Source organism: Varanus komodoensis, unplaced genomic scaffold (genome assembly GCF_004798865.1).
Source record: "Varanus komodoensis strain SLA01 unplaced genomic scaffold, ASM479886v1 scaffold2, whole genome shotgun sequence".
Classification (NCBI taxonomy): domain Eukaryota; kingdom Metazoa; phylum Chordata; class Lepidosauria; order Squamata; family Varanidae; genus Varanus; species Varanus komodoensis.
In genome coordinates this window covers 28,187,385-28,211,123 of record NW_025335568.1, presented here as the reverse complement: position 1 = coordinate 28,211,123, position 23,739 = coordinate 28,187,385, and the positions used below count along the sequence as shown (strand labels likewise).

Sequence of the window (23,739 nt, the reverse complement as noted above, 5' to 3'; positions counted from 1 at the left end):
TAAGTTCAAAGATGATGCCATCTTTTCATACATAAAATCTGTCAGTATCCTTTTAAATAAATAATTTTATGACTGCTGTTCTTTAACAATCTTGTTTTAATCCTAAGTATAAGATCTCATGTGGAACATAGTGCATTGCGGTCCTTCATAATAGCATTGGAATTTAAAGAGGGATGCATGAAATTAAAATCTATCTGGAAAATTTATTAAAATAGGTGTAATTAATATTTAAATAGTTTTATAAGGAGAATAGAGCTGAAGTCTAAAGGAGATGGCTTATGAATTGTTATTTGACTGGCACATGGAAAACTTTGCTGAGAATATAAGTAAATGCTAATTACTAAAAAAACTTATACGTTCCATATCCATTTATCTTTATAAAGATATACAGACAGAACTGCCTGATATTTAGTTGTTTGAAAACATAATGAAAAATGGATAAAATAACCCTGTTTCTCATTTATGGCATTTCTTTCAGCTCGAGACAAATGGCTGCCATCTGATCCTCAAATCATATCCGAAGGTCTTTATGCAATAGCTGTTGTGCTTAGTTTCTCACGGATAGCTTATATTCTACCAGCAAATGAGAGTTTTGGCCCACTGCAGATTTCACTTGGAAGGACTGTAAAGGACATTTTCAAGTTTATGGTCTTGTTTATTATGGTATTCCTTGCATTTATGATTGGGATGTTCATATTGTACTCCTACTATCTTGGAGCCAAAGTAAATGCAGCCTTCACTACGTAAGTAATGAGTTGTGTTTATACAAAAAGAATAGAATTATTTTTGTTCCCTGTTTCTGACGCAGTCAGCTGACCATTTGCATTATACAGCCACCTACCTCATAGTGATTCTTCACTTCCTTGGGAGAGATTCAGATCATAGTGTCTTATATAATTACACAGGCAAAAATAGACAAGTTATTGCCTCAAGATGATGATATATCTAAAAAGACAATGATGAAAAGCAACAAAGGCAAGGTGTGGGGCAAGGGTAAGGTGGGCTAAATGTAGGAAAATACGGTTGCGTGTAGTTAAGTCTTGGTTACAGCTGGAAACAAGAAATAAGAAACTGACCAGAAACCATACAATGGTCACATCAGAGATAAGGTATGGCACATGTATATATGCAAATGAAGGCATTGTATCTTGACTAGTTATATTCTGCATGTTGGAGTCATTGACTTGATCAGAAGCTGCAAATGTCTTCTCAAATAAAATAAATTGAATTTTTTTAAACGTCTTCGATGAACTCCTGGTTATCTGTGAGTCTCAGTGAAAACTATGAACCATTGAAAAGTCTTACAGTTTAGGTGAAGGAAAGTGAAATGAAGGCTCAGGTTCTAGTTTTTCCTTTGTATTGGCTGTTTTACATTGTATGAATTGTTTTATGTATTTAGTAACGATTCAGTTGATGCTGTAGGCACTAAGCAATGGATGTATGTTGTTCGCCCTTATTCAGGCATTGCTACCTAACCAACAACTTTCTGCTTGCAGGGAGTTTTATGCCACCTCTGAATCACAGGTTGATTTAGAGTTTTGTTGGATCACATTTGTGGTCTCTGTTTGTTCCATTCCTCCTGCATAAAAATGTATATTGTGCCTACACAATACTGGATTATGGTAGACACTAAGGTGTGATGTTCATATAGTTGGGTTTCCAGCATTTTCTTAGGTCCTACCACCTTTAATCCTTCCACAATTTGTTTTCTATACTCTTTCTTTATTTGAGGTAGTTATAGGTTGGATTTGGGGGAAATGTCTTCACAAGTTTGATATAACTAGCTATAAAATCAGCATTACAAACAATATCAATCTTTCATATCTAGCCGTCTATGTTTCTAATGGACACTAACAGTATTTGTTCAGTAACTTTGTGTAATTCTGCAACTGCACAAAGCAGTCAGCATTTAAAAACGTTAAAAAAATAACCACGGGCTTTAAGTATTTTACACACTGATTATAGTCCAAGAATAAAGAATACTTAATTCCATTAAACTTAATGGGCTTCAGAGCTCATGACACTCTGAATTGGACTCAGGATCTGCCTTACATGGATGTACTCCTTCCCTGTACTAGCAAGAACTTGTGTGGGGTTAAGTTCCCCACCACCACCCAAACCAAGACAGGGAACATGTGTCTAGTTTTAGTCTAGTGCCTCCATTGGCTCCTCCTTCTTCCAGCTTGCTCCATGCCTCCTGAGCAGGTTTTTGCTTAGGGGAGTGCCCCCACTGGTGAAAAGAGATGCTGAATTCACGTCTCTGTGTTGGTTATTTCATTGTGGATGTATAAAGAGAATCACTACTGTATACTGTTTAAGCAAGCGGTTGGTAGAAAGAATAAACCCTTTTATTATTTAAGCCCTTGCTATTGTTTTTGAGAACTGTAATTTTTCTCTATTAAGGATAACATCCTACTATAGAAAGAAAAGAGGCAACATACGACTTTTCCATGTCAAACTTAATTCTGTTAATGTAGCTCACCAGTCTCAGACATAATTGGCAATGTGCAAAAAATGCACAGGGGAAATAGTTCACATTGTATTCATCTTGTTTGCATTAAATCTTCACTCTGGGATTTTGAATCATCTATGATCTTTCAAAAAACTAATTACTACATGGAAGTATTTATATTAGAATACATTAGTGTTTTGTTCTTCCATGCAGAGTTGAAGAGAGCTTTAAGACATTATTTTGGTCAATATTTGGTTTATCAGAAGTGACATCAGTTGTCCTCAAATATGATCATAAATTCATTGAGAATATTGGCTATGTACTATATGGAATATACAACGTAACAATGGTTGTGGTTTTACTCAACATGTTGATTGCTATGATCAACAGTTCATACCAAGAAATTGAGGTAAGTTTCAATACTTTTTTATTTTAGTGAAAAAAACTATATTTTTAATTGTTGTACACCTTTACATAAAAATAGCAGTCTAGATCCTAAAGTTTTTAACCACAATTTTATACATGTCTGTTCAGAAGTAAGTTCCATTGAGTTTAATGGTGCTTACTCTCGGGTTAATGTACAGAGGATTGTAGCCTTAAGGAAGCCCACAGATGGAAAACTTCCTGTCCTCTTGTCTCCACTGCAGTTCCTGCAGGGTTGGTGGGCCTATCTTGACAATGTGGAAAGGGGCACAGGAGATTTGGGGGAATGGGAGAATCATCCAAAATTCAGAGACCTCTTAGTTTGTTGTGCGTATCTCCCTTCTTTCAGGCAGGTGAAGGGGATCTATAAACATAAGGGAGCAAATGAACAGCTAGGAAGCTTATACTTTGCATCTATCTGAATGTGACACAGAAGTATCACAAACTGTGGTCCCCTTCATATTTTGAACTTGAAATACATGTAGCATTGTTTGTTTTCTTTTATTCTGTTTTGAAAACAGGGATAAGACCAAACAATAAGATGAGATACTTGCAACAGTTTTTGTAGCATGGTAGCTACAAACATATTAGAAAGTTCCACAAATATTAATCAAAGTGTTCCATCTTAAATTTAACTGAAAAAATATTGTAACTGTTTGTTTTACCTTAAACATCTCTGAAACATTTCAGTCATATGCCAACATGTTTACGGTTCCTCCATAAACCCTTACCCCAAATAACTTGTTCTGATGTTAATCAGTTTTTGCTAGAATGTTTATACATTTAAAAAATGAATGCACATGCAGTGAAATAAATTATTATGAAATAATGAGGCTTAGATACTAACAGATTAGTTAAGTTCATAGAAGAAAGGTTGTTCAATTCCCATCAAATACATGTAGTGTAGAGAGAAATCCCTGCACAGAAACCCAACTATTTGCTGCTGTAGATTATGGATTGTGTGCTGTACTCTCAGTGGTAGCTAGAAGTGTGTAACTGTGTGTTGTAAATTGTCAGTTGTGGTATAATGTCACTTATATATACAGATTGCTTAGTTGCACAGTAGTATTCAGAAAATAAGACTGGTGCAAAGACTGGTTCAACGTTCAGGTTCATAGCAGCATGGAACTTATGTGCTTTTTTCCTATTTTTAATACAATGAAAATGACTGTAGCTCAATTTTTCTTACTTTTAAATTAAAAATGGTGAAGGCTATGCACAATCTACATTGGCCTTTATTCTCTAAACACTTACTTAGATTAATATCTGGTATGAGTGGAAAGTGCAAGAATGTTGTGATGACTAAACTATTACTATAAGATTCATTGTTCAGCATGTTTTTGCTTACCACATTTGAGTCTAATCTTAGATGCATATTAGAAACTCATTGATGTTTATCCTAAAACATCCAAGGATGGAATTAAATCTGTAGAGTGATGGATATGGGTAGGGCTTTAACTTAAATTGACACAAGTCCTTGTGCTAATGGCAGCTATATTTCATCTCCTAGAAAGTTTTTTTATTTTGAATTCAGCAGGATGGCACCACACAGCATTTAGACATTTAATCTGAATGTTTTCTAAACAAGGTGCAGTAATATAAGGATAGCAACAGGGATAAAAATAATGTGGATAAGGATAAGAACATGGATAATAACATGCAAAGAAGATGTGCGGAGGTTTGGCAAAAATGTTTGAACTTTAAAAAGTAACTCTTTACAATCTATTATGATTATTCTTAATAAATGAAAATGTTATACATGTGCTAGAATATTCTAAGAAGCTCAGTGCTGCTTTAAGAGTGATTATCAGTGCAGTCCTATATGTGCCTAACCCAGAAATAAATCTGAGTGAGTTCAGTGTGACTTAATCTCAGAAAAGTGGGTGTAAGAGCACAGTTCAAAGAGCAGAATCCTATGCATGCTTAGCCAAAAAGTCCTAAAACTCAAAGCATTTCTCCAATAAACAACACTAGCTGAGGAATGCCTGGCATTATGGGATTGTACTTTAAGTGTGTGTCATATTTATTAGATTTTTATCTTACCATGGCTCTTAGGAGATCAGTGCACAAACTGTCAGAAGCAGGTCACCCCCTTCCCTTTTCTTTCTCCTTCCAAGAAGAACAAGACAAGAGGCTAACTACAGTATTATATTAAAGCAGGCTAGCCAAACTGGCTTTGGGATACAGAAAGGAGTATTGCAGAAGTTATTCCTGAAGTTAGGAAGCCAGCTGCTTGAGGAGATCTCTGCTCATGCTAAGAAGCTGATTCCAAACTGAATCCCCTTCTCATTTCCCAAACAAATGGAGCAGTTACATGCTCAGGGAGATTCCTGGTACTTGTCAGCCAGATGAGGGGAAGTCAAGATTCTACTCATTTGGTCTTCTCTCTTGACCTGACATCAGACAATGAGACTGATCATGTTACATCCCTCCCCATCTGGCCCTACATGTTCAACAGCATTTCTTTCAGAACCAGAAGTGACCAGCCACTTAACTTGGGGCTTGTTGGCCTTCACATTTCAGCTAAGAATGCTGACTCTGCCTCATCTTCCAGTTCATATTCAGACTCTGAGGTAACCACCATGGAATGCTGCATTATGGAAGAAGGGGATCCAGTCCGTACACATACATGGTTCTTTCCTCTCCTCCATTTGCGATAGATTAGGCTGAGACAGAGTGATTTGCCTGTGGTCATCCAGTGAGCAGAGCTTCATGGCTGAGTGAGGATTCAACACTCAGAGACTTCCGAGTGTTACTGTTGTACTACACAGTCTTTTCATAGGTTGCAAACAATGAAATTTTCTAGTTCTGAACTTGATAATACCTTCAGCTCAGCTTCCTCTGTCTTTTATGAAAGTTGTGGCATGTCCAAGCAGCCCCCTTCCATATTCAATTAAAATGTACATTATTTGAATTTATAACTCACTGTATTCTACTGTCCAGCTTTCGATAACAATCTAGGTTTCTGTTCTCAGTAGTCCAGTTTTTAGACTGAGAGAATCCTCAAGGCTTGTGTTACAGGGATGGAAGACAGTTGTTCAAGAGAAATAAAGCAACAAACCCACAGGCTGTGGCTAAGCTTGTTTAAGTGCCTAAACATTCTTTGGATCCCAGACATAATCTGCTTTCTCCCAGATAAAAACAAACAAAGGAAGTTTTGAAAGACTTATCCAGGAGCTTAATTGATGTGTGATGTAGGGGTGGAAGAACAAGTCCTGCTGTATTCAGTGCATGTGGATTAAGATGTTTCTGACTTGTGCTGACAGAATTGTGAAATAAGTGTCAGAAAGCAAATATTTACTGCCAACAATATGTCAGTTGTTTTGATAGCAAGAAGCAAAGCAGTACATAAATAGAATATTTGCACAAAAATAGGCATTTTCTCTGTTTCTGACAGGATGACAGTGATGTGGAATGGAAATTTGCACGCTCTAAGCTCTGGTTATCATACTTTGATGATGGAAAAACTCTGCCACCTCCATTCAGTCTTGTACCAAGTCCCAAGTCTTTTATTTATTTCTTCATGAGGATCATTTCATTATTCAAGTGCAGGAGAAAAAGGCTTCAGAAGGATATGGAAATGGGAATTGGCAACTCAAAATCCAGGGTATGTACAAACCAAGACTCACTGTGTTTTATGAATATTATTCTTTACTAATCATTTGTTGTTTCTTAAACCCTGGATCATTTGGACTTATAAGATATATGTTGTTTATCAAGTTTTGTGGACTGTGCAGTACTAGACCACAAAGATAACAAAATATGTTTAATCATCCTGGATCACTTGGCTGCATAAATGTCTTATGTAGAGGATGGCTGGTGAGAATGGAAATGTAAACTGAAACATGGAAAATAGAATATAACCTCCCTTCCTATACACACACACACATTCTTAAGGAATTAGATCCAGGATATGCCTTCTGTTGATGGAAGGGTTCCACCCTAGGAAGGTGTCTTTGCCTGAGTTTGATAGTGCCTCCTCATCCCACTGTGTAGCATTTTCAGAGAGCTGGGAAGTCTACTTCTGCCAGCCCAGTTGTAGGTGACCTGATCTTGATCCAGCCTTGACTATATATGGGGCTATGCTTAAAATAAATCAGTTTGTTTCACTTTTCAGCTCTAAAGCCCCAACATCATGAATCAGAGTGAAGACTCTGCCCACAAACTGGAGGGTGACTAGCTGCAAGGGGAGCCAGACTTGTAACTCGGGAGTAGAACATGGGTCCTGTTACAGACAGTTGCCACCCAACTTGTGAAAGCAATGAGGACAGTGGCAGAGAGACACAAAGTTAGTGTGCCCATGGCCAATCTTCCTTGTACAGTTCTACTCATATGAAAGAGATTAATGCTTGAATACAGCTCTAGTCAAGCAGTGACAGAATTGTATGAAGTAAGATGACCAAGCCTTGTTGCTGCAAAAGTAGTGCAATGAAGATAAAGCTATATATAGGGTGCCATAATATGACTTCAGCTGATTTTTTTTTAAAGAAGGCAGATAAAACAGTGTTAGAGCAGTGAGCCTGATTTGGAAACATCCAACTCATTCAGGTCAAATATACCTTTCTTTACATGCCTAAGATCTAGCAAAACTGGTTTTCTAATCTCTGGAGCTGTTTTCCACTTTTTTAAAAAATTGCATCTTTAAAAATAGAAATCAAAGAATGAATAGTTGTAGATGTGGTATGTTAAAAGAATAAGCAGGTAGTTCATGTGATACAGATTCAACAGTGAGTTTGCCATAAATCTATAACCTTGCATCTATTCACATTTATGCTTGGCCCTTTTTCTTTGTCATTTCCTTCTATAACTTAATGCATGGAAAAGTGAGTGGATTACACCCACTGATATTTGTGTGTTCAACTGAATGCATGCAGAGGCCCTTTTCACAAGTTCAGTTAAATGGTTGAAGGTTGGGAGGAGTGATATAGTCCCACACACCCCTCCATGCATTCAGGTGGGTGGAATAACCAAATAGTTAAATTGCAAAAGCTGGGACTAACTGGGTTTCTGCAGTGACGAGAATTTAAAAAAAAAATGTTAAGAAGTAAGATCACAAAAAGAAAGCAACTGTGTTGATTGGTTCTTACTCTCAACTCCCTCTCCGTGTGTGTGTGTGTGTGTGTGTGTGTGAGAGAGAGAGAGAGAGAGAGAGAGGGGGGGGGGATTTTTTCCTCTATTTATTGCAATTTTATTTTAATATTAAAATTTTGTTTACTTCTGACTGTTTAGTATGGCCATAACCTATGTACATGGGAGCTGTTAGCCAGTTCAAACCAGGCTAAAATTGGTAGAATGCAAAATTGTTTTCCAGGAATATTATTCTGTATGATTCTGATTCATTTACTCCCAAGATCCCTCGAGTTGTAAGTAAATAGTCACATAAATAATTGATAAAATCAAAGTTCACCTTATTTCTGCTAAAAGTCTATGCTTACATTTCTGTAATCCAGTGTGGTAATCCATAACAAAGTGATGTCAAATTATAGTTGCAAATCCCATGAATAATATTCTAATTTAGATTTATTCTTTCCCAGCTAAACCTCTTTTCTCAATCCAACTCAAGAGTTTTTGAATCTCACAGCTTTAATAGCATTCTCAATCAGCCAACACGCTATCAGGTATGTAGATACTTGGACAACTCATGTAGTAGCAATTATGTGAATAAACAACAAGTTTCCATGTTGCTGCTTTGCTAGGTATGAAAAGAGAAGATGATGTGGTATATCTTTTAATTGCTTAGCATAAAGATTGCAGAAATGAACACGTATGCTTGTATCACGCCCCCACCCCCTTTTCCTATTCACAGGTCTTGTGCCAATCCCTCCTCACCTATACTTTTTAAACATGGAGGAGTCTGTAGGTTCTGTAGCAGAAACTGCCAGGAGGAAAATGCTGAAGACCACATCAGCAAGTACATACGTAGTTCTGAAACACAGGACCAAGTGCACTTGTTCATGAATATTCAATCCATTAATTAAAGTGATTTAATTTAATTCATTAGTAAGTTTAATTAGGATGAGTTGTACATCTGTATTATACAATCTTTTGAACCATTGAAATATTGAATGATGGCATGAATTGAGTTGTAATGGCTGTGATTCGGCTGATTAAAAATTGACACACAGGGCTGAAAATGTCCAATAAAGTGTGCTTTTAATCTTGTATGGCTTCAAAAAAATAATAGGTTTTAGCACTGTGAGAACATAGACAGACAGATGGTAGCATCACTTGCTTTAAAAGCTTAACTAGAGAATGCCAAACTAAAGAAACATATTTTATAAAAAGCTCAGAATAATGTTGGATATCTTTAAAAAATGAGTGAGAAAGAAGTTAACATATGAATTTAAATGCAAATCTGCATAAATGGACACATGCATATTATTCAGATACAGTGATATGAAAGATTTACCCAAGCCCAAGATTTACCTCTTTCCCTCTCCTCTCTCTCTGTTCTACTGTTAATGTAAATTTCACCTTGAGCCATGTGTAATGTATGAGCTTTTTATTTCCTGAATTCCAAATACAGACTAGCTCTTTGATGGCTGCTATAACAGAAGGCAAGAGAGGATTTTCAGTTCTGATTCAGCTTGACAATTCTGACAGTAGTCCTTGAAAACATATACTTTTCCCCCACAAAATGTCATAGGATATATGCACCCCATTTTTTGTCCAGAGAACAGAAGGATCACAAACTGGCATAATCAACAACATCATGAGGTTCACTGTGTTGATCCAATGGCAGTTCATCCTGTCTGTAAATTGATGCAGTCATGTCTTACTATTTGTACTCCTGAACATTTTTATGGGTATACTTTCCTACATAGTTAACAGAAAGAGAAAGTCTGTGGTTGGGGATCAAGAGTGCACCATGTGGTCCCTAGCTCTGTATTCCTTTGTGGCTGCTCAGCTTGGTTGCCATCTGGGAATGATATTGTCAAAAATAGACAAAGAAGCTAAAGTAGGAGGGAACCTTGGCATGGGGCAGGCAGTGGGCGGAGGTAATGATAAAACTTATGAGGTCAGCTCTGCCTAAATAAAGGAGAGGAATCGTGGAAAAAGAAAAAGGAGAAAGGGTCAGTGAAACAGACTGGTACCAGATTTAGCCATTCCTTCAATGGGAATTAGCCCTGGTGACTCTGGAGAGATGCCATCAGAAAGGGTTCTGATATCGAGGGTTCAGACTGGAAAGAGTGCTTAAGTGGGTCGAGAAAAACACTGAGGAGAGTGGAGAAAAAGTGAGGCCTTTCTTTGGTGGTCTGTGAACTTTCAAATAAAGATCTCTACCTACCTATTGTGCATACTTACCCTTGAATTTTTATTGTAACACTGTGGCTTCTGTAGGCCAGATAATCTCCAACACTTGCCTCTATTATACACATTTGTGAGAGCTTCCATAATGTTGCCTCTGTCAGAGTCTTGGCTGGTGGCCTCTTTGCTCTGTATTGTTATAACAAAAAGTGTACTATATCCTCACCACAAACCAGGAGTATTCCTCTTTAGAGTTCTAACTAGCTTGGGTTTCTTTCAGGATACTGTAAACTGCAAAGGGCTCAAGTAGGGATGTGTGAGAAAACTGTTTGTTTATACATACATACATACATGTAATTATAAGCTGCCTATAACTGCCAATGCCTTCCTAGGCTGCTAAGGGTAGGAATGCATTGGATTCCCTGGGCTCAGTTCCCTGGACTCAAATCCAGTGCACCCACCAGCAAGTGCACCCACCATTCATGAGGCACTTACCAGGAACTGACCCCCTCTTCTGCACCTGTTGTTACCCAGAACATTGGTTGGCGGGAGTGGCACATGGTGCAGCCACTTGCAACACCCCTCTTCTGCTTCCTGAACCTGCCCTTATAGGAAAGGTTATTGGTTGTACAACTGGGGGTCCATTAGCATTTGCAGATTTCCTCTCAGCTTGGCTTGATTTTTAGGAATGGGCTGAGCATAGGAGCAAGTCTGTGGATGCTTAGAGGGACCGATTTCAAAAGAGTTTATCCTGACCCTATGCTGCAGCAAACCGTTCTACTCTTCCCTCACTTTCGTCTTTCTTTTCTAGCTGACAGTCAATGGTTGCATTCATACATAATGTTAAACTATGCTGTGTGGTTACCAAGTAATAGGGTTGCAGACCAGGTTGTTAGGTTTAGACAATCACATTGTTTCCATGCTTGTATGGTTTCCACTCTAAATCTTTCCTTCTAATGGTGGCAGGTACCCCATCAGTGTCTGCAGCTGAAATTCGATTGCAGGATATACTTCCTACCTTTCCCTTATTGGTTCATGCACTCCATTGGGCAAGTCCTCATGCAGCTGTGTCTGGTCTACCCACCCTGCTCAGCTGAGGCAGCTGCTTTCTCATTGGAATAGCACTGTTGCTCTAGAGGAGCACTCCCTTGTGCTTTCTTGCTGTGTGCCAACATGTAAGGAGACCTTCCCCAGTTGCTGCAGATGGGTCCATGCTCCTTTGTATGCAGGACTCTCATACGCTGGAAAGGGCTGTCTCCCTGCTGCAGTCAGGCTCATGGAAGGCATTAGCATAGTCAGGCTGTGCCCTCCCTCATCCCCTTCTGCAGCACAGCCGTAGCCAGCCTTGTCTAGTGCCCCACATCCCCACTGTCAGAAGTCTCTCCCTCACCCACAGTGCCATTCACATAGGCAGCTCACCCTGGCACTCTCTCCTCCAGGCAGGGCACACTGAGCAGCCTCGTCTGGCACTGTCCCGTACCCCTACCACTGTTGCAAAGCACATCTTTTTTCTGCAGCATCACGGGGACTTGAGTGCAGGGCAAGGGTGACTCTTGTCAGATAGAAAAAGGTGCCAGGTATCAATCAGTTTAATGGTCCCCTCTGCTGGTGTGAGAGTTCTGCTGCTCTGCAGTTGTCCCTACTTTCCCCTACCCCAACTAGCCTGCATGCAGCCACTAATGCAGGTGTCCTATTTCCACTGTTCACTAGACCTGCCACTGCCTACTTCCTAACTGCATAGATACATGCCCACACATCTGTGTGCATAGTTAGTTTGCAGCAATGCACTAGAGCAGTGGTGGCGAACCTATGCCATGCACACTACAGTGGGCATGCAGAGCCCTCTCGGTCGGCACATGAGCCAAGTCGCCCCAGCAGCCAAGCAATGGGATAACAGAGCACATAGAAGCCATGCGCATCCTTGGAAAGGAGCAGTGGTGCCAGGCGATGACATCACAAGGCACAACACATTAGCCACGACTCGTCCAAACTTTCGGTCAGTGTGCTGCCAAGTTGGACTGGCTGTTTTCAGGTTTTATTGCAGTGTTGGCACTTTGCAATAAATAAGTGGGTTCTGGGTTGCAGTTTGGGCACTCGGTCTCTAAAAGGTTCGCCATCACTGCACTAGGGGCTTTGAGAGCCACTTGAGAGCATACAGGGTGCGAAGCATCTGTGCCATGGCTTCAACTATCACTTTCACATCTCGCTGAAAGGCTGGTAGGAAGTCCAGGGGGCACTTGAAGGTGATTACTCATGTGAAATAGGCTGGCATTCAGGCAAAGATGGAGGCTCTGCTCCTGGAACTGCAGATAGTTCTTTCAGATCCACTGGGAAATTGCAGTGCAGATTTCTCATGCCTCACACCTGACAGCAGGGGATGTTGGTAGGTTCAGAAAGTGCAGGGAAAGTGATAGTGGAACTTGTTGGCAGTTTCAACGAATGTCAGGGACAAGAGAGGGGCCAGAGTAGGGAATATGGGCTTCTTGGGATGCTTGCCCTGTCGGTGATGCCCTCCCCTGTGTGCTCCCCTTGTGGAGGAGCAACTTTGCAAAAAAATGCAGAAAAGCAGCTCACAAGTGGTGTTTGTGTGGACTGCCACAATAGGATCACCAAACATGACTGTCTGCAAGGTTGCTGGAGATTAGAGAGTTAGAATGTACTGACAGCCTCTGAAACAGAGGAGAGGAGAGTTATAAAATTCGTGGCAAGAAGCGCTTGGCATGTTCTTGGCATGGGGAGAGAAATTAATACGTCACTTCTCCAGGTAACTTGGGAGGCCCATGGAGCATCCCTTGGACTATCTGGGGAACCAACACCACCACAATTAAGGGGAATGTAAGCTTTTATTTATTTTTTATACCACCTATTAAGAGAGGTTCTGTTTTGTTTGCTTATATTCTGTATCCAGATTTCACCATTGTATTCAAGAACTGTGACATCCTTGACACAAGTGGTTTTGTTTCAGACTTAAGTATCTTCAAATCTGTCATGAGGTACTCTGGTTACACCAGGCTTCTAGGATTAGTACACCAGCCTCCAAGGCCTCAGTTCTCATGAGTAGCAACATTAGATAAAAAGCAAAAGCCTTTGCTGACACCTTGTGGTAAAAGGACCTGCAGCAGCGATGTGTTCAAGTGCTAGTCTCAAGAGCCAACTTTAACTGAAAAAAGGGAGGTGGTAGTGGGGTGTTTGTGGGCGGGGGGGGGGGGGGGGAGTTGTAAACCTGCTGATGCTCCCATCTGCACTTCTCTCAGTGATGCATTGAAGTCCTTTACTTCATGATTTATTTAAACAAAACTGTGCCTGATAAATGAACTCAAATGCAGGTTTTCCGTCCTAGCTCAGGTTCTTCTTTCCATCATGTCTTTTAGCAGAAAAGAAAACACTATCTGAATTGCGCAGATGTTGAAAGCAACAAACTCTGGGTGGTTGAAGGTGATACAATGGCTTAGCAGGGTATACAGTACACCCCCACTTTTGGAGGCAGCCCACTACCACCAGCTATTTATTTAAGGTGGTTGTTTGTTCCTCCCAGGAAATGCACAGGAACAAAGCACAGGCAGCAGGCAGAAGTACTGTTGTGCTTCCTGCCGAGCAGAGCAAACTGCATCAAAAATTGCTGAAGCCTTCCCTTATATTGCAATCCCCCTGCCCCCTTGTCCCTCCTTCCCACTGCCTCTGTTGTGTTTGTGCCTATCTTCTAGCATGCTGCCCTCCTCTGAGGCTGCCCCAGGATATCCCTCCACACAGCAGATGTGGTCAGAAAGCCCTGGAGTGACTCAGTCATAAAAACAGTAGATATCTTGAGTCAAGTTGCTGCCATGACTTGAATCAGACCTGGGAGTGAGTTGCTTGATACCCCAACACTGGCTTGTAGCACTAAGAGAAAGCTAATCCTTTGCAAGGTTGTTGTTATAGTGTTTTCAGTGCCAAAGAAAGAAATGTATGATGGAACATAATCAGTACCCTGGTGGAGTAGAGCAAAGACCAGTGTAGTCCAATAGGTTGTTCCCACATTGGTCAACCAGATGCCCATGGGAAGCTCCTAAGCAGGAAATGAATGCAATAGTATCCTTCCTTGTGTGCTCCCCAGCATCCATCCATCCAATTTCTATACCGTCCAATAGCTGAATCTCTCTGGTTGGTTCACAAAGTTGATGATGATGATAAAAAATAATGTTAAGACATGTTAAAATCATTAAAAAGTTGACAGTGCAAATTTTAAATACCTACAGACCTGAGTAATACTTAGCAGGCCCCAGTAAGCTATTTGAATGCCCTGCTGTAGAGGACAGTCTTTACTGAGTGCCAGGCAGGCCTCTATTATTCAGAGAAATGCTTTTTCTGATAGCTAACATGACATCTTACGTTAACATTATCAATTTATAAATTATGCACATTTCATTATACAGTAATCCCAAAGTGGGGCATAAAACTACTAAAACACACTACATTTGTACAACATTGGCCAATGAAACAGAGGACGATAACACATAAATAGCATTCAGGAATAGTTGGCATTGATACCTTTATCTTTCATGAATTTGCCTAATCTCTGTTTAAAATTAACCTTCTTGGGTGCCATTACATTTTGTTGTAATAAATTCTGTAGTTCATTGTATGCCATGTGAAGTACTTCTTTTTATCTGCCTTGAATCAATCACAATCCATTTTCATTTAATGATCCTGAATTCATGCATGAGTGAGCTAGGAAACCTCCACTTTCTTCAGATCATGCATAATTTTGTACACTTCTTACATCACCTCCTTACACCCATTTTTCTAAGCTTTAAAAAAGCCAAGGGCAACCAATATTCAGCTTGCAAGCAGTCCCCTGACCTTTTTTCCTCCTTCCACTGACCACCAAGCTTACCTTCCTATGAAATAAAAACTTAGTAGCCAGGGTAAACTCACTATTTCTGTGATTTCTTAATGAAACCTGTAATTATAAGGTTTAAGTATACTGAAGGAGCTATAATACTGAAAGCATTATTTACTTGTTTGCTTTTATTTATATAAAAAATGTGTGAAACACTTTCTCAAAATATGATTTCTGAAAATTTGTTCTCAAAAAAGCCTAGGGTTCACTAATTGTCTTTTCATTGCACTAAAGAAAATGTGGAAATGAAGTACTGAAAATGAAGCATTACAAGAGATGGTTAGTTCCAAGGAATGTACTTTGGGGGATTACACTCTAATAATTTTTAGACAAAAGTAAATCTCACTGATTTTTATATAACTTATGTTCAGATACATATGCTTAAAACTGCAGTCATAGGTTGGCAATATAAGGACCTAATGAGCATTTTTTTTCTCCAACAGCAAATAATGAAGCGACTTATAAAACGTTATGTTCTGAAAGCACAAGTGGACAAGGAAAATGATGAAGTCAATGAGGGTAAAAGCTGCTGTATACTTATTAATCTACTTGTACAGTAGAAGGACTTAAATGCTGTACATAAAGTATAGTGACTGCATTAGCACACAGTATAGTAACTGGTATACTACACTATGCATTCTGAGCAAACTGTCTCAACAGTCTGGACAAACTGGAACAATTACAGTTTTCCTTTATTTTCCGTTTCTGGTGAACAAAGGATTAGCAACAGACCAGGCAGGGCTTAATGCCCCATATGTCATGTGGATACTTTGCAGTTAGGTGTTGATGTTTTGCAAGAGCATATTTATGTATGTGGTTTCCAGATATTTGGTCTTACAGTGCATCAGCTCAGTTCACACAAAGAGAAAGAACTAAAAAAAATGTATACTGCTTTATCATTGCTTTTCATCTTACCATAAATGCCCTGCCTCTCCATATGAAGTGGAAGGAATGCTATGGCAGAGTGTTAGGCTCAGTACTGTTTCTACAAATATATAAAATCCCCAAACCTTGAATGAAATATTAAATGGGGGCTAAGTGGTTGCTTAATGAATAAAGAGTTAACAGTCCTGCTTTATACTGTAGATTCTCTAATTCTCCAACATAGGGTTTCCCCTACAACATATAACCATAAATAGCATTCATATTCATTGGGGCTGTTCACATGACACGATGGTCCACTGGTGAGGCTGCAGCATGTGCAGGCCACATGCGCTGCCCCTGAATATTTCAAATTGCTTCTTGTCAATAAAATCTTTAGTTATGTAATTACACTGATTGATTAAAGCACTCACTGATAATGAACCACAGAAGTTTCAGAACTTCAAATTCTTGGTCTTTCTGTGAACGTCTGTAAGAAATACAATAGGTAGGTATTTCACATATATTTAAGCTTTGTCAACAACTTTCTCTTCATTACTTACATAGGTGAATTAAAGGAAATTAAACAAGATATTTCTAGTCTTCGCTATGAACTTCTGGAAGACAAGTCCCAAGCAACAGAGGAGCTGGCAATTCTCATACATAAACTCAGTGAGAAACTCAACCCAAATATATCAAGATGTGAATGACTGCAAATGACATATACTAATTAATCCCTGGAGTTTGACCACAGCACAAGTATCGGCAATAATATTTCTGAGTGATTTATACTTGAAAATTGTATTGTGGATTTTAGCACTAAATAACTTTATGTACAGCTTTGTTTGAAATACAGTCTTAGAAAATTTTATGAATTTACAAGCAGAAAGAAATCAGTTTAATGGGTATTAAAGTATGTTTTGCATTTATTTAATACAATACAGTTATATCTTACATTGCTCATAGTTTTCTCAATATAATGAATATTATTTGCACTGAACAAATAAAAACCAACACTGTAGACTAAGCCTGTAATCCTAAACATGCTTACTAAGAAGTAAACATATTTAGGAGTTTACTGTGTATCTGTCCTCCATCATGCTGGAGCTTCTGAGGAATATAGTAGCTAAAATGCAGCTAGCCTAGATTACTTGAAATGATCCAGGCAAATGTGAGACGTGTTTAAGTCTCACTGATTTCAGTAGCCATATTTTGCTTTTTCAAGTGAAATCAGTGGATTGGATCCAAGCATTATCATGCTTAGAGTAGACCCACTGAAATGAATTGGACAAATTAATCATGACCAACTTTATCCCATTGATTTCAGTGGACCTACTCTAACTATGCCTAGCTCTAGACCCAGTACAATGAATACACAGCCCGATCCTATCCATGCTTATTTGGAAATAGGTCCCTTAAGTTTAGTGAGACTTACTTCTTCATATAGGTGCATAGGACTGAGGCCTTCCAAGTGTTTAATTTTCCCTGGATTATATCCCTTTATCAGTTTTGCTAAAAAAGAAAAGGAACTGAACATTTAAGGGTGGAGATAAAATGTGACTATAACATTAATACTATTATATATAGTTTCCCTCTTGTTTGCTTTCAGCATAGGAACTATGGTTCTTTTAAACTTTTAACTAATGGGAGCTGTTAAAATATCCATTTTCATGTTGTGAAGATTTTTTTTACATTTAAGACTATGCAGGGCTGATATTTTGTTACATTGTTCTAAATAATTTAATGGATGCTTACTTGTAAAATAAAATATTCATACTTTATTGTCTCCTGTTTTTAATACTGTAACTGTATTTAGAATATATGAATAGGATACTTCTTAATTATCTAATCACTTGAAATGGATAAAGATGCAGTCAAGATAGATCTCTTCAAGCTGTGTTAAGAGCTAACGTGATCTTATGCATACTCTTTGTTGAATAATAAACTAGGGCAGATTCATAAAGATTTATCACACTTTAAAATGTTTTTAACCTCTTTTGCCCCTGTTGTCACAATGTATCATTTTACTACAAGTATGTTACACAAATTTGACACTCCCAATATGGGTGTCTAATTTCTACTATGTGTACAAAATAATTTTCTCACTACTACACATTACATACAGTAAATATAAATAAGTTGCTGCAAATGAGTTCCAAGAAACATAGTTTATCTTTCCAAAAATCAATCAGAAATTTATCATAAAGCCTAGTGATAGTACTAGAGTATCAATATTAATCTATTAGATTTAAGAGAGCAAGTGTGTGTGTCTTGAACATGTCTGGAAGATATTTTCAGAGAGTATTACAGTGTTAAGTTTGGGATAGGATTTCATTTCTAAAAAGAAGTCCTTGGTTCTGCATAAATGCTTTTTCATTTGCCCTGAAAGAGAGTGCTGATTCTTAATTATAAATGGAAAATTATAGGCTTTAGTTGCTCATGAGTAAAGGAAAGGAACACCTCATCATGCTCAGTATAACTATTCTATATTCCTCTGCATTTGCTTTTTTAAAAGCAGAACATTGCCAAGGATTGGGCATTATAGGAAGAAAAGGTGGAACTACACTACCCAAACCCAAAAGCATATTTTTAATTACATTGCTGCCTATGTAGTAAGGGATTTAGTAGTGGCGATAGATTTAATCATGGTGAGCTGTTTTAAAGCCAGAATGGTGAGCCAGGCAAAATAGTCTTAATTTATTTTTGCCTGAAATACTTAAAATGAGTCAATTGAATGGAGCAGGCAAAAGGATCTAAAGTGGTACAGACCTGGGAAAATAGCAAAAGAAAAGGGACCCAGCCAAGGATGTGAAATGGTGTACATAAGAAGGAGCAGCAAAGTTCCATTTGAGAAAACCCTAAGAAACAAAAACCAGACATGCTCTAGTTCCCATTAATTTTCCTCCTGATTGCTTTAACATACATAGTTTTATCCTAACAACCTTGCAAAACAGATAATACAAGGAACTAGCCCAAGATCAGTCAGACAATCTCTTGACAGATCTGATGGAATGATCCTGTTCTCTTCCTCTGCTGCAGCTTGGTAGAGTTGATGACTGGCTGCAATCCTAAAACCAGTCATCCGGAAATTAGCCCCACTGTACTACATTTTTGTTGGTAAAAAGGTAGGATTCAAATCAACAAAGCTCACTGATTACAGTAGCTGTAAGACTGCACTGTATGTACATTTTTACCAATTGCTACACTTGTAAATGGTTAACGTACCACTTTTGCATATATTTGAGCTGCACCTGAATCTAAGAGCTTTCTGTATTTTATTACAATTAAAGCTGTTAACAATTCTGTCCTATGTGGGTATTCACTTCCCAAGTGCCAATTACGAATAATACTTAATACATCTAATTAAGTAGGCACGCTGGTGCCATAACACGTGTTTATCCTTAAGGTGGTAGATGAGTTCTTGGCTAAATTTCTGGCAGAAGCAGTCTTCTCTGCGTACTCATCGCAGCTTCCCTTCTTTTGCTACATTTCAGCCTCTTAGGACACTTCCCAGGTTTCAGGCGTTCTTGGCTATGAACTCTCAGGCTGAGGAACGTTTTACTAGATTGGCAGCTATTTGTTCAATCAGAGAGCATATTCAAAGCGGGGACCGCCTCTCTAATTTGTAGCCAATTGAAGTCCAGAGATGGTGGAGGCTTGCGAAGTGCTGCCTCGTTGCCGTGGTAACGAGGGGCTGGCGGCCTTTTAGGCCTCGGTGGGTTGTTTGGGTCGAAGAACAACTTTGGGGGCGCTGGTGGCTCGGCGACGCTGAGAAGGGAACACGAATCAGGATTTCGGGATCTTAGAGCGCGGAAGGTTCGCCACCATGGACCTGAACTTGAACCGGGTGGATTATTTGCAGGTATTGTGAGTGGGTGGGATGCGTAAATCGGTTAACAGGTCCGTGTGCGTTGCTCCGCACAGTAGTCCTCTCTGTTGCTGTTTTCCTCAAACACAGCTGGTGGATTGGGATGGGCAACTTCCCCATACCGCGACAATGCTCCGCCTAGATCTTCAACTACTGCTTCACAGGCAGTAATTCGTAGTTTTATTAGTATTTTTCCCTCAAGAATAGGGCAAGCTTCATCTTTTGAATATTCGTATGACGTGTAATAAAAAAACAGAGGACCTCTGCCAGAAAGGAGAAGAGGAGGTGATGAGGGGTCAGTGCGCTTGCTGCCCGAGGTGGTTTGGCCTACAACTCATCATCCCTAACTATTGGCTATGCAGGCGAGCGCTGATTGTTGTAGGGGAAAACACCTGGAGGGCTATAAGTTGCCTGGTCAAAGAACATTCAAAGGAAAAAGGAGAATTTGAGAGTAAGGAATGTGAAGGGAAAGAGTGAGATTTCAGTCAGCAGTCGTTGGACATTGTTTTATTTACTAAGGAAATAAGTTACTGAACATCTTTAAACCAATATGCTTCTTGTACAAAGAGGTTTATTTTACTTAATGTTAACTCAGATTATAGGCTGTTTGAATACCAGTGTCTCATCCTCGGGACCACATCATCCAATGAAGGAGCCTTATAGCTTGGTATACAGTACTGAAGGAGAGGTTAATTAATAGGATTGGCCTTAATTTCTCCGTGGCAGCATTACATACTGAGATAAAGAGGGGAATATCAAGAGAGTTAAAGACACATCATATCCAAACAAAGAAATGAGAATACTTATGACACTTGTTCAAGTATTCATAAAATATGTCAGAAGCAGATAAATAGTTCTCTCTTGATTTTTCTTCATGTGACAGTTGATTGTACATGGCTGCTCTGATGGGAAAAGGGGCAATCCACTGATCCAGGAGCAGATGTATGATGGTGTCTTTGCTTACCTCCCTACTGTCCCATGATGTAATGGTTTGTGATGCAACCCGGTCCTTCTGTTTTTATGTGCTGGCATAGTGTTTTTTTGACTGAGTAGTAAAAATTCTTATTTTGTGCGGTTAGGCTTAACTTAAAGCCTGATCCTATTCAGGCATGTTGACTCTGAAGTTAAGTTCCACTAACATCAACAAGATTTACTTTAAAATTAGGTGTGCATGGAATGTTACTCTACCCCTACGAATATTTACACTTTCATTCTGATTTTTCTAGGTCATAAAATATGGAGATCACTTAAATGTTTACATTATTATGTTACATGATGAAGGCGAATTGCAGTAACATTCACTATAATGTATTGGTTTTATATGCTGTTGGCTTAATAATATATACTTAGTTCTTTGAAATTTTTAGCAAGACAGGTCTACCAACAATGCCAATCAGCTCAGGTTTAAATGTAAGCATCCTCTTACTGATATTGATACAAGCCCAGGTCTGTGAGCAGTTCCTAGTCTGATTTAAGTTCTTCTGTGGTGGAACTGTTTTCTCTTTCCCTGCTGTTTTGATATTTTCTGTCAAACTGATCTCTGTGCTTGGACACCTCCTTTCTCTTTTGTGTGTTCTGAAGTCACTTTGGTCTTCATCAATTTATTCACATCAATTTATTTCTGAGATGGGACAGAAACTAATTGATCTTCACTTTTGATGGTGCTTGTTCTTCTCCACTGGCCACTTGTTGAGACTGAATCACATCCACTTTAACTGCATTTAGTATTCACTGGATAGTACTGTAATACCTGCCATTGCCTCTTGTGTTTTATATATATATATGTATATATATATATATATATGGCCTCATTTTGTGAATAATATTTTCCTTTTCTCTGTCTTAAAGTAGAGGCAGGTTCACACACCATGCTAAGACACTCTGTGACTAGTGTTCTATGTTTGGCAGTTCATTGAATAACCCACAGTATACAACAGACAATTGGGCCTGCCATGGCTTGTTCTTTCCTTCATTCTTCTGCAGTCCTCTAGCTGGTTCTGACAGGTGTCCCAGGCATCATTGGGGCAAGACTTCATATGATCTTGGTGTCAGTATTTGGGCTGCTCTGGTGGTAAGAACTGGAACAACTACCACTGAATTCACAAGATCAGTCCCAATCATTCTACTGATGAGTGCCAGCTGAGAGTGTGCAGGAAAAGCTATATAAGAGCAAGCTGCTCCCTCCAGACTGACCTCAGCAACATAGGTTGTCTTGTAGCTGCAGTGCTTGCACCTTGCCTGATGTCCTGGTCCCTGCTTCTGCCATGCTATGTTGCCTCTGTATCACAGGGCCTCTTGGTTACTGCTGTGCCTGCATCATGTCTGAGCATTCCTATTTCAGATTTCTGTATCTTGCCATGTCTCCTGCATCTTGCTGTGTATCTTGCCTTGCCATGTTGCTTCAGCAACAACATTCATCTGTTTGCTGCTGTGCCTACCCCTGTTTGATATTTCCTGCTCCTGGACTGAAAATATTTTTTTAAAGTTGGAAAGATGTTTGGGGCACTTTCTTTGTGAGTACTTCATGCCTATGATGAAGTAGATTCTGGTTCATGAAAGCTTATGTCACTGTAAATTTACTAATCTTTGAAGTGCCATAAATCTGTTGGTTTGTATTAATTTGGTCTTCTGTACAACTCTTGTGGTACTAAATATGTTTCAGTAGCAATAGCTATTAGTCATGACATTTCCAGGCTCTCTCTGGACAAAGTGAGAAATAAATTGATGTTCATCTGCAGTGTGACTGATCTATTGTTGCCTCTTGTTATTCCTTGCCATCCCTTGTCATCATTTGCTTTGTATATTTACTACTTAGATAAAGGTTATTTAAGCTTTTACTTGGTGTTTATAATCAAAAGTATGCATATTTTAATTTGGTATTACTTTTCTTCCATATGTGCTGGGCAACATAGAGCTTGAAAGTCCCTTTAATAATGCTTTAGTTGACCCTGTGGCAAGTGTTGACAGATTCAATAAGGGATGGGTGCTTGGGATTTCGTATTGAATGGATAATGGTGACAGATTTCAATGGTATTACATTTTCCTATTTAAAATGGCTAGGCTTTGGAGACTTTCCCCATACTGAGTATGATAATGTTACAGTTTTGATTTGATCCTCTTTAGCAAGGAATTTTTCAAAGCTCTTCTGGCTTTAAGGGGAGATTGGTTGATAAGGAAATATTATGCATATATATATCTCTTTTTGCGAACTTGGCCTGATCTGACTTTACACATAAATCAAAAAGAGTTAAGTTTGTTATCTGCACTGAGTTACAAGAATAATTTAGTTACAGTAAATAATTATTCTTTTGCAACCAACTATTACCTTGTGTACCTTTGAGGTTTGCATAGAATAGTCCTAGTTGGTGTTTCTTGGTTTTCTTGTTCTCTTGATGTTACTGTTTCATTTTTTTCCTAACCCAGTATTTGTAGAAAGTGTATAAAACAATTGAAGATCACAGATCTGATAAAGTTGCCTCTGGTTCATGACAGCTTATCATGCTGCAATATCAACTTGGCATGCTTACTTTGAAGTAAGTTCTACTTTGATAATTGCAAGTCAGAGTGCAGTCCTGTTCACAGTTAAACAGAGCTTTGGCTATGGGGTTGTACAGAAATGAAAATAACAGCAATAATAATCATGCCCTACAACACAAAGCATACCCTAGCTGACATACCTCAAGATGGCTGACTGGAGCATACTGAGTGTTGTCGGACTTTTTTGTGTAAATATGCATAGGCTTGCATTATTAAGTAAAGCAATGAAACATCAATAATTTGAGGCTTTTTCCTTCAAATAGGTGGGAGTGACATCTCAGAAAACCATGAAATTGCTCCCTGCATCAGGACGCAAAGCAACGCAGAAGGTATAGCAGTGTAATAAATTAAAATATTTTAATCTGATGAATGTTACACAGACGAATTGTATTCTGAAGATAGATATATAAAATAGCAATGAAATTCCTTTAACAGGGTTCTTATCTAGTTTATATTTGGGATCTTCTGAAT

At 38.9% G+C, this 23,739-nt stretch overlaps 2 protein-coding genes across 5 annotated transcripts in view; both read left to right on the top strand.

The window, feature by feature from the left end:
• TRPC3 (transient receptor potential cation channel subfamily C member 3) overlaps positions 1–16,624 on the top strand; it is a 53,286-nt gene extending 36,662 nt beyond the window's left edge. For all 3 annotated transcript variants that reach the window (XM_044428867.1, XM_044428868.1, XM_044428866.1), the window contains 6 exons: positions 479–743; positions 2,666–2,861; positions 6,273–6,482; positions 8,410–8,493; positions 15,446–15,521; positions 16,431–16,624. In XM_044428867.1, the coding sequence (XP_044284802.1) occupies positions 479–743; positions 2,666–2,861; positions 6,273–6,482; positions 8,410–8,493; positions 15,446–15,521; positions 16,431–16,573 (974 nt within the window). In that variant the 3' untranslated portion in view covers positions 16,574–16,624. The remainder of the gene's footprint in view (positions 1–478; positions 744–2,665; positions 2,862–6,272; positions 6,483–8,409; positions 8,494–15,445; positions 15,522–16,430) is intronic.
• Positions 16,625–19,560: 2,936 nt separating this feature from the next.
• Positions 19,561–23,739, top strand: part of BBS7 (Bardet-Biedl syndrome 7) — a 31,010-nt gene continuing 26,831 nt past the window's right edge. The window contains exons 1-2 of one of the 2 annotated variants that reach the window (XM_044429327.1): positions 19,561–19,725; positions 23,532–23,597. In XM_044429327.1, coding sequence (XP_044285262.1) covers positions 19,690–19,725; positions 23,532–23,597 — 102 coding nt within the window. In that variant the 5' untranslated portion in view covers positions 19,561–19,689. The remainder of the gene's footprint in view (positions 19,726–23,531; positions 23,598–23,739) is intronic. The other variant, XM_044429328.1, reaches the window with a different exon arrangement.